The 11,688-nt window shown below is 35.2% G+C and overlaps 1 protein-coding gene across 1 annotated transcript; it reads right to left on the bottom strand.

Annotated features, from left to right (window-relative positions):
• Positions 1-3,477: 3,477 nt before the first annotated feature.
• On the bottom strand, positions 3,478-7,586 carry LOC122654186 (MYB-like transcription factor EOBII). The gene is made up of 3 exons (XM_043848173.1): positions 7,404-7,586; positions 7,160-7,289; positions 3,478-3,843 (listed from the first exon to the last, which is right to left on the bottom strand). Exons 1-3 carry the CDS (start codon positions 7,543-7,545, stop codon positions 3,519-3,521), a joined length of 597 nt encoding a protein of 198 aa, XP_043704108.1. The 5' UTR covers positions 7,546-7,586; the 3' UTR covers positions 3,478-3,518.
• Positions 7,587-11,688: the final 4,102 nt, after the last annotated feature.

The following is an 11,688-nucleotide window of genomic DNA, read 5'->3' as shown; positions in this document are numbered from 1 at the left end:
CCTGAAGGTGGGTCAGGGTTGGACCGGGCCAGGGTTGAGACCTTGGACTGAGTTCGGCCTAGCCCAACTCGACTCTGTCTTCTTCTTCCTATTCCTCCTTATTACTCTTCTTTTTCTTTCTTTCTTTCTTTCTTCCAAGCTTGGGCAGTCCATGCAACTCCCTTTCCCCCCCTCCCCCCCCTCACCATGTTCAAGGCCAATTAGAGTTAGCTCAACTTGACCCTGAGGGCTGGTCAGGGTTGGATTTTTCTGACCCTGAGTTAGGGCCGAGCCAGGCCGGGCCTAGGCCTATCTAAGGAGACTTAGGGTTGGGCTAAGCTTTTAAAAGGCCCAGCCCAACCCAGTCTCTTGCAACCCTAAGTTTAAGTATAGATTTTAAATTTGGATCAGATCGACTAAGGTCAATAGGAATAAACTAGGGTCAGTATAGAAAGGACAAAATAATACCATAGAAAAAATATATTATAAAACTGATATGAGACTGACGTATACCTGATATCTTTATTACCTAAAAGACCTTGTCTCTATTAGACGTGAAATTAATAGAAACTTGACATCTCGATTACTCAAAATACCCTATTCTTATTATACGAATACAACAATATTGACGTAATGATTTGTCAGAGACAATTCAATGCTTAATTACACCAAACGTGACACAAAAAAAAAAACCAAAACACCAAAACAGAACTGTAAGCTTTGAATACTTATCTCTACATAAGAAACCAAAGAGGCTTATATAATGGGTATGAGTATAAACTCCTAGAACTTTTTGCTGCAAGAACATTTTCACCTGCATCGGAGGCGATTGTTCAAAGCAATAGCTTTTCGTATTTCCCACGTTTGAAATGTGTGTTTATTGCCGACCCATCATGTGATATTTCCTTGTCATTCACGTGATCATTAACTCATTACTCAAGACTTCTTTAGCATTTTTAAAACGTGACGAAAACAAAAAGTAAGCATTCCCCGCCATACAATTTCCTTTCGTACCACTCAAACACGCACAACCACAAATGCCGAATTTAAACGTCCCTTTTCTCTTTCCTTTATATCATCGGCAATCCCAAAGTGGAACTCTGTGTCGTCTTCTTCATTTTGGTATAAATAAATAATGGGCTTTCATTCTTTTCTTCTGGAGATGAATGAGCCTTTAGAGATGAGAGAGAGAGAGAGACACGAAAAAATGGGTTTTCATTCTTAAGCTTATGCAGATGAATGAGCTTTTAAAGAAGAGATAGAATTGTGATATGGGTTCTTTCTCATCTTATAGTATTAGGAGTGTCAATTGATCAGTTCAATCAATCTGAACCAATTTTAAATTGATTTTTTTTATCGAGTTGCCTTAAGAGACTCATACAAGGTCATTACATCAAACCATTAAAGATTCGGTTCAATCAGTCGGTCCGATCGATTCGATCTGAAAACTGAATGAACCATAAATCATATATAATATATAAATAAATAATTAATCTTTAGATAAAACTTTTTCTTATGTGCATGTGGGATTGCTTACCTTGGGGTGACATCCTTTTAAACGAAAGGATTAGATTGTTACACGTCATTGGATGACCTAACTGTTGCATTACATATAGAAACAGCCACGTGGGTTATGAAGACAAGTGTAAAAACGTGAGTTACAGTTACTTCCAATTAGGGTTTGCAAGAAAGTTAAATAATAACAAAATTAATAACTATGATGATAAAGATTTAGCACATGGTTACACGTTCTTAGAACCACACATGGATGATGATGACTTTAGTTTAATTTTAATTTGAAATGGTAAATGGACCCATGTGAAACTACACCTAGTGACCGTTAAAGAGTTAGGTTTAGGTCTGAGTCTATAGTTGCATGGTCATGCACGAAAATGGATAGAAGGGAAAGAATTATATATGTGGTTCTTTTATAATAATATGTTAAATAACCATTCACGTGTCAGATTATGATGGCATCAATAGTGGAACATGTCTTTGCATGTGTTTTATTCTTCATGGGCATCTTATCCTTGAACATGCATAAAGCATGAACATACACATGCATACATGTAAAAATTGAGTCTTTTATGTTTTATATCAATAAAAAAACAGGGGTGTTTGGGTAATTTTTTCATTTTAAGTTAAAATTGTACGAATGAGATGCTTGTCTGATTGTCTATCACATGATCTAAACTCATGTACTACCATGTGGTAAATAGTAAAACTTTCGATAGACATAACGAGGGGAAAGAAAACAAAAATAATAAATAAAAATTATTCTTAGGGTGGACTTCAAACATAGCTAATTACAGTCACACTCTCTCTCTCTCTAAATGGCTTGTTCAGACACGTCTTCACCCAAGAACCACTAACTCACTTGCCTAACCATTAAAGGAAAAAAACGGAAGGAGACTTCACTACTTTCTGATTCATCTTCATCTTTCCTTTTTTACTTTTGCATTCTCTCCTCAACAATTTGAAAACGTCATTTCTAATGGAGATGCATAGGCGCAGATAATCACTTATATTAGGAGTTTAAGAAGCATCTCTTTGACAATGATGGGTATCTCCATAGTAGTCAATTTTGAAGGGAAACCTGATGACTATTTGGGAATTAATTAATGGAAAGTAAATCTTTCATAATATATAGTAGTCAATTAGCTCGTTCTTGAAAAGTAAATTACGTTATTATTTCCATAATTGATGTGGGAGAAAATTCTTCTTCACCAAACCATCCTAGGGTTCACAAATCCTATAGGGTTTTTAGTATGTTTTCCCAAAGTACCCTCCTAATATTCTTCCGCAAGTATCTAAATCCTTGTGGTGAGTGTGGTACTAAGACAATTTTTGCTCTTTGAACAAAGTTGTCAGTTCGAGCCTATAAACAACAAAGGGTATTTTTGATATTAAAAAATTAGTTTCATTACATGTTTTGTCATTTATGAAAAGGGTTTTGTCTCGATGGTGAAATGCAACTTATTGTCACCATGTATGCATAGTCATAGTTATGGACCTGGCTCCCCTCCAGTCGTGGCGGGAGTTGAAGGATCCAGCCCAGCAAAAACAAGGGGTGGGAGGAGATTTGGTCATTTCATAGGGGGGATCCACTTGTGAAATGACTTAAAATACCCCTATTTTTGCTGGCTGGGCTGAATCCTAACTCCAGCTCCCGCCACGGCTGGAGGAGAACCGAAGACCATAGTTACACCAAGATTAACCCCTTTTCTTTATACTTTACTTAGATAAGAGTAAACTCATCAAAAAGATCTCACCAATTTTTTTTTTAGTAAAAAAAAATCTCAATTTTTTTAGTAAAAAAAACAAAACAAAAAATCTAAATCTTCCACTACTGGGATAATAAGCAAAATAGTCACATTTATTACATTGTTTCTGTATTGTATTACAGTTCATAGATTGACTAAGTAACTACAGCATTAGAAAATGCTGTATAGTAGTAGTAGTAGTAGGGCCTACAGACAATATAGCTACTACTACTATAGCTCCAAATTAAAAAAAAACTTAAATACTATAAATAAGGCTCAATCGTTGTTGAGTAACTGCATAGACCAGAGATCTTCATCATTCCAGAAGTTTTCATTGGATTGATGAGTAGTAGTAGTAGTAGATAAAGGATCCAAAAAAGCTTCAAGGTTTCCATCATAATTAGTTGGTGAGTATGATTCAATTCCATCTCCAACTTCACATATATGATCATTACTTGTGCTTCCATTGTCTTGCAGCTCAGAATTGTTCTGGTTTGGGAATGTTTCTGCTTGTTTAATATGTTTCTGAATTCTTGTTCTCCAGTAATTCTTTATTTCATTATCAGTTCTTCCTGGAAGATGCTTTGCAATCTTTGACCATCTGCAAGGAAAATTAAAAACTGGATAATATAAATGAAGAAAGCTAAGAGTTTGAATTCATAATATTGTAGAGTTCCAGTGCTAAAACAAGTATTTTTACTAACAGATTATTATTTGGTACTGTTTCAGCTTCATTTGCAGATTAAAACAAATCTACTATGCTTTGGGCCTTTAGAAATAAGTACTCTCTTCCCCTTTCAAGTATAAATTTTGCATATATTTGATTTTTGGAACTCATGGGATATGGCTTACTGCCCCAGTAAGTTCAATAAGCACAACCATGATTTCCATCTGTCACTTATCTGGGTTTAAAGCTCATACTTGAAGTCCTTAAATAGTCAGAATTAAACTTAATTTATGTAAGAGAGAGAGAGAGAGAGAGAGAGAGAGAGAGAGACTAATTCCAAACACATGGTGTGAAAGTTGGGATCCAGATCCTCTACGGCGCTCTGCCCGTAGCGGCCTGTGCGGCGTAACTAGGCCGTGTGCACAATGACCACCTTACCTTTACTTGGGCAAGGCATTTGGGCAGGAATAAGGCGGTCTTTGCGGGCACGGCCCAGTCTGCACCGCACAGGCCGCTATGGATAACTGCGTCATAGAGGATCTGAATTGTGAAAGTTGCTAGGTGGGTAATTTCCAGTAACCAAATTAATTAAAGTCACTAATATAATTTTTTTTGGATAGGTGAAGGGGAGGGAAGATGTGAACCAGGAGACTTGAACCCAAGACCTCCTTGTAGCATCCAATGGGCTTTTACGCACCACAAGCTATCAAATGCCCAAAACACTATGTCTTAAATGGACCCAAATCGGAATCAGATTCAGATTACAGATTTGTGCTTGATTTCTATGATTCAAGCTGATTTCGATTGATTCCCAATTAATTCTGACCGATTTCATTTTATTCAACTCTTAAAAATAAAAGAATTTAAATCAAAACACTTAATAACACAGTGATACAGTTATATAAAACTTCTAAACTGAGTTGAATCAGAGACCAACTAATATCCTTTTGAGACCCCACAAGTGATTTTAGTGTTGGAGAGCCAGAAAATCTCTCTTTGAGTTATATAGAGACTTTCAATATTCCAACAAGTGCATTAAGTGTTGGAGAGTGAAAAATATTTCTCTCTCAGTTATAGAGACCTTCAATATTGTCCCATTTTTTTTATTTTATTTTTTGGTAAGTCAATATTGTCCCATTTACAGCCTTGTTTGTAGCCCAAGAAAGTAGACTTTCCTTCGAGTTAGGGTACGAACCATAAGAGCTAGGGTCCCAAGTAAAACTATAAAAAGTGTTTCTGATAGGCTAAAGGGTATGGACTATATATTGGTGTTCTTTGTCTTGAATTTCTTCAAAAGCTGAACCATATGATTAATTTACTTGGCAAAAGATGTCTACCCCAACCAATGGGTAAGAACTGCATCTTCTTTAGAAGAGAAAGTTCACGTGTCATAAATTGAAATGGGGTTTCCAAGGAAAAGCTTTTATTCCATGGACCATACGTCCATGGCTCTTGCTCCTATTTGTAGGGTTAAATTATGTTAGGTTAGTGCAATTTGTACACTTCTTCATCTGAGTAACCCTTGAGGTATTCTACACTTTTTAACTAAAGGTAGAGGGTTTTCTACACTGTTAGAGTGCAGCTTTCGAGTAAATGAGAGAATCCCTTTTGAAATTTAATAATAAAGGGAGGGACATTTATGACATATCACTCTCTCACATGAATCATATGTGAAGGGGTGTGCAATTTTATTTTTGAGTTGGCGTTGTACACAACTTTTAACTTTAACTAAAATAAGCCCCCTCCAAAAGAAAAAAAAAATCAAAACAAAAAAACTAAAAACCCAATAATTTTGACATAAGTTTTTATTATCTTCTAAATAATATTCAATCTCTTTTTATTAAAATAACAATAAATAAAATTTCCTTAAAAAATGGATATACCCAGTGCATGAGGCTCTTGCCACCGCGGGGGTTTGCAATTAGTAATTGTTTAGAATAGCTAATCTGGGGAGGGTAATAATGTATGCAGCCTTACCCCCGCTTTGTGACTTTATGGCTTTGCGGAGAGACTATTTCCTGATTCGAACCTATGACCACTAGGTCACAATGCAACAACCTTACTTTTGCGCCGAGGCCTGCCCTCTAATAAACACAATTTCCTAATATGCCATTATTATCCTTTTTATGTTGTTAAGGAAATAAAAACAACATAAAAGGAAAATAATTAAACATATATGAGGGGTAATAACTCATTTATTCAAAACTGTTTGATTGGTTGGTTTTCTCTTTCTATAGATACTCACTAGTGTATATTAGGCTGGCCGGCCGGCCAATAAGTCCGTCCGTTGCCAGTGATTCTAAACAATTACTGTCCCCTTCTTTCTATAATCTTGTGTAATTTAGAGCAAGTTTGGTCACAGATTTAATAGACTTCTCATAACTTCTTTTTTTTTTTAATGAAGAGAAAATCTCTTTAACTACTAAAAGATTATATATATATATATAGTTTGTATTGGTGTCCAACTTTAATTTTAGCCTTTCATCAATGAAAACCTTAATTTTAGCCCTTGTTTTTCTTTGGGTAAATGAAAATTACATGTTTGTATTGATGTCCAACTTTAAATTTTAATCTTTCATCAGAGAAAACCAAAGAGAAAAGAATAAGAATGAAAAAGAAAAGAAAAAAAAGAGAAAAATATACTAAAAACAAGGAGAGAGCTCCACAACAAAATTAACGGCAAATCCCTAATTAACTTAGTCTTCATGACACAAGTTTAAGCATATATAAAAAAGATAGTCCACAACAGATGAAAAATCTAAAGCACACAAATATAAAGCATCCAATAAGTGAAACATTAATAAGTTTTTTTTAAAAAAAAAAAAATAAAAAATGATAAGATAATCTGGTTTCTTGAACCATATTTAAATTTTATAAAACGTGAAGAAGCACATCACAAACCTACTTTTGTTAAACAAACAAGTCTTTATTTTCAAATTAGAAATTTTGAACCAGAAGGAACCCTAGTTTATGAATTTTTTTGTATTTTCTTTGTTTATGCCTTTGGGTGTTTGTTGTTTAAGAGTTCTCTAGATAACTCTGGCTTTTTTTGAAGCTCATCCAGAATTATCTAGAGAAGCTCCACATAAATGAGATGGGCTTCAAGGGTTTGAGAACAACAAGAATGATTGCTTAGCTAAAAAATAAAAAATAAAAATGGCCAAAAAAAAAATAGAGAGTGAGATAATCGTAAAGGACAAGGAAAGGAATTTTTGCAGTTTTAATTAAATTTTTTTTTTTTTTGTCTCACCTGTTTCCCCACCTAGCATGTAGTTCCATGATCAAAAGTTGTTCTTCAGCTGTGATATTACCTCTCCGAACGTCAGGTCTCAGGTAATTTAGCCATCGAAGACGGCAGCTTTTTCCAGTTCGTTTCAGACCTTTATAAAAATAAAAAATAAAAAATAAAAAAATAAAAAAAAGTGGTTGATCTGGTTATTGGTTATGAGTTCCATGATCGAATATGCAGAGAGAAGCAGTAGGTAGGTTTTTACCTGCGGAACGTGCCAAGGAGTTCCAAACACCTTCACCATGGTTGGCTATGTAGTTGATGAGAATAAAGTCTTCTTCCATGGTCCATGGACCCTTCCTTACTTCTGCATCTTGGGAGCTGCTGCTACCTCCTTTCTTCTCCATCTTTGAAGAAGAAGAAGAAGAAGAAGAGAGAGAGAGAGAGAAAGAGAGATTGATGGGTGGGAGACTGGGAGAGAAAAAGAGGGTAGCTAGGGTTTATATAGAGATAGAGAGAATGTAAAGCAAAGTTGGCATATGAGAAACTCAGTATTAATCATCCAGATTAGATTAGAAGAACTTTTAGCCTAACATTCCTAGTAAAGACGTACGTTTTATGATCAAATCTCACATGGAATGGAACCCCCATCCAACAACATACATATGGATGTATATTGTTATTGAAACGTACACACACACACCCCCCCCCCATGAGATCGACTCTCTTCATGCATATATGCATGCTTAAATGCATGGTTAACCTATTTGGTTGTTTTAATATAAATCAAACCCTAAACCCTATTTTAAACTTACTTAACAACCCTAAACGATTATTTACAAACCCACCCCCCCTCAAAAAAAAAAAAAAAAAAAAACCCCTATGAATGATGATAGGAGGGGATTCATTCAATAGTTCGCAAGCTAGCTAGAGAGCTGACTGCACAGCTCTTTACTACTGCTACTCTTTGTAATGGTCATGCATTTAAACTTTAAAGCCCCTCTCTTTTTTTTTAAAAAAAAACCCACCCTCCATAGCCATCTAATCTTGACCCAGTAGAATAAAAAAGTGCTAACGCAGTTCTTGCGCCCAGACACAGGAGCGTGTGAAAAAACCGTTTAGACCCTAGTGAAATCAAAGATCCTATCCAAACCAATGCCTTTGTGTGCACTCTCCTCGGCCCCTGTGCTGGTGCAAGGGCTTCTGGCTAGCATTCTCTTGCCTTATAAATATATATACATACGAGTGCATCTTGTTGTCATCAAGTAGGTGAACTGACAAGATACAACATTACTTTTTTGCCCCTTGTTTTATTTTCAAAAGTCATTTAATGCAATATTATTTAAAACTCCAATTTTACCCCTGCATTAAATTCAACATTAAATGAGTTTTGAGAATAAGACAAAGGACAAAAAAGTAAGATTAACATCTTGTTGTAATCAACCTTACGTTCTCTGAAGCAAGCAAAAAGGTACTCTCCACTCTCTCATGTAACCATTAATTATCCATTTATTAAAGGAGAGAAAAAATAATAAAAAATAGGATGTGAGTAGGTGCAGTGCATACCTTAGGCTCCAAGGGACTTTTCCCATATATTTATAACACTTTACTATTTGCCACTTGGTAATACATAGGTTAGTCTAGTTACTCATACTCTAATTCAAAGTCTTAGTAAAATTACCAAAATGTCATCAAATGCAGATGAATATAAAATATATTCAAAATGACATCTTTTGTAATTTTTAGCTACTTCCTCTCATTTTATATTAAAATCGTACCAATGAGATGCTTGTTTGGTCCTCCATCACATAGATTAATTCGATAATGTATTGTCATGTGACAAATAGTGAAGCGTTATATTTCACTAAGCATAGTGACGAAAAGAAAACCCTCTATATATATATTTCATAACTTTGTATTCTATTCATGTTTACATTTTACACTGCATCAACCTTCCTTTGGGTCCTTTTAGATTTGTCTCTTCATCCCTAGCTTATTAAAGTGCTTAATTTGCAGTCAAGATAGCTTCTTGTCTATGCACATAACATGTAAAGATGTAAAAATGGACATTTGCCTAACTTCTACTATCAAAAGATATTTTTGCTTGTGTGTGAGGGAGAGAGCAAGAGAGAGGATGACCACACAATAGCAGAGGACTATGATGATGCTTAAAATTAAATCCTCAGTTCATTTGAAACACGAAAGATAATAAATATTTAGGAAGAGAATGGAGAGAGAGAGAGAGAAAAGGTGACGAATGTGTTGTGTTTTTGAGTATCTCTAGCTAATTAGCTATCTACAAGACTTAAAAAAAGAGCACTTTAAGAGCTATATCTTTATCTCCAAAATATCAACTTCTTGGCTTACTTTACTTAGTCCGAGCTTTTCTTTTTTCTCGATGATTGATATATGCGTTTTGTACTTCTTCATCCAATAAAAGAAATTCTACCTAATTCTTTCATACCAACTTGTGATAGGTCAACTGGCAACACAAACATCTTAAGCTCTCTCTTTTTTTTTTTAAAGAATTAATGTTTAGTTTCATGAAATTGTGATTTCATCAGAAGAATCTGCAAAGTAGTTTGTCAGCACAAGTGGTTGCAATATTGGTTCCCACCAACTTATTAAATATTGATGACGAAAAGATCTCACACGGCTCATTGAAATATCTTTCCAGACCTTTTTTTTGGGGTTAGAATGTGTTAATCTCAAACTGGCATGGTTTAATTTGGGTTGGATTAAGGTTAATTTAGTATTTTCAAACTTTAACTAATTCATGAATAAAATTCAAATTCCATTTTTTTTTTAAAAATCCGAATATTATCTGGGACCCGGGTCAGCCCCTGAGAATTTCATTTATGAGTCAATCAAAAAATAATCAAATACAAGGGGGATATGCCCGCATTACCCTGAACCCGAGAACATAAACACACCAGCACTAAGCAAAAGAGCTCAGAACCCATAGATCCCCAAGGAAAAAAAACAGCCTATTTTCTTAAAACTGGGAAACCTACTGCATACTCTCTTGTGATTCGCCGAAGGTCCATTGGAAGATTCGAGTCATCAGTACCTTCTCCATAGGTGAAAGAGAGCAACTACCTAATGGCATTGATTAGATCCATAATTTCCCGGAATCAGTACCAACCTTTCCAATGACTATACCGATTTGTAGACATGCACCTAATAAAATAAAATTCCATCACGTTATTGGTTTTTCTTTAATAAGGGAAAATTTTCCCACGATGCTAGGATACTATTTTCCTCTCATATGAGAAATTTTATTTTTAATTTTCTCTCTCATGTTTTGCTTATGTGGTTCCACATGGATGATACCATTCTTCACATTACTATTAGTGCGGTGTATAAATTCCCCCTAAATTGGCATCATGGGGACCCCTCTCATTTTTCATAAATTTAGAAAAGACCTACCAACGAGTAGCCTAGGTTTTAAAAGGGTTTAAACCTTTGAGGTTTGCTAGAAGCCTAGAATTAGATTGATTTAATAATGTGTCAAGCTTCCATTAATAAATGATGAGGAAATCTTATCGTAACCAAAATGATGAATTAACAAGTGGTAACTTTACTTTTTTACCCTTTTAAGATAACATAATTTTCAATGAGAATAAATACTGTCAAATCACATAAATATGACATTAAATACTATCTTAAATAATTTAATATTTTAAAAACCCCTAATTATCCCTATATTAAATAACATTTGAGAATAAAACAGAGGGATGATTAAAAGAGAGAACAAATACTCTCTAATGTGCCAGAGCGTCCTACATGCATCCGCCGATTGAACAACACGTTGAAATGTGTGTCAGGCCAGGTGCACTGTTGCACCCAATTGTCAGTTACACAAACGCATTAGAGAGGATTTTTTTTTTTTTTTGGTAGAACATTAGAGAGGATCCAGATCCACTAAAAGAAGTTTATAATTTCTTGAGACTTTTGAGCAGCATACAATGCATGCAGCCATGCAGTCGTTCATGAGACACCCCCAAAAAAAAAAAAAAGGAGCTTATGATTGTACGTGTCTCTATAAGAAGGCCACAAGAAATAGGTATCAATCGCATGTAGGTGTAATATTCTTGATTTCTCGGGTCGGGTCGAGCTGATGGGTTCAACTACCAATCAAGAGCAAACTGGGCAGTTGACAAAAACAGGTTTCACGTACCCTGTTTATCCGACATGTGTCAATGTCGGTAAGCAGTGTACGTTGAAGTACGAGCAGATTCCCTCTCCTCATTGGATGACGCATGTGAGAAAAAGTGGGATTATATGGTTTCTATTTTCTAACTCATTGCGGCTATGGCCTATGGGTAGTGGCAGGATTCTCTTTGTGCGGAGGGCAAAAATCTACAAAATTTCGTCATCATTTTTTATAGTGGGGAGAGGGTTCCTAACACTTCCCAAGTGCAATTTCAGGCCAATAAAGAAATTTTTTTTGGAATCTGACAAAAGGAGGAGGGGCATTTATGACATATATCTTCTTGTATGAATAATGATATGTAAAAATATATATAATTTCATTTTCGAGCTGGTGT

Source organism: Telopea speciosissima, chromosome 3 (assembly GCF_018873765.1).
Source record: "Telopea speciosissima isolate NSW1024214 ecotype Mountain lineage chromosome 3, Tspe_v1, whole genome shotgun sequence".
Taxonomy (NCBI): Eukaryota; Viridiplantae; Streptophyta; class Magnoliopsida; order Proteales; family Proteaceae; genus Telopea; species Telopea speciosissima.
Note: the sequence above shows the minus strand (reverse complement) of the source record. Positions and strands in the feature narration are given on the sequence as shown.

What these genes read in the sequence shown, in the direction of transcription:
- LOC122654186 (XM_043848173.1), bottom strand. Translation starts at nt 7,545, where the DNA reads ATGGAGAAGAAAGGAGGTAGCAGCAGCTCCCAAGATGCAGAAGTAAGG. An exon ending in CTCCTTGGCACGTTCCGCAG is followed by an intron (nt 7,290 to 7,403) that starts GTAAAAACCTAC and finishes ATTTTTATAAAG; the next exon opens with GTCTGAAACGAACTGGAAAA. An exon ending in CATGCTAGGTGGGGAAACAG is followed by an intron (nt 3,844 to 7,159) that starts GTGAGACAAAAA and finishes TTTTCCTTGCAG; the next exon opens with ATGGTCAAAGATTGCAAAGC.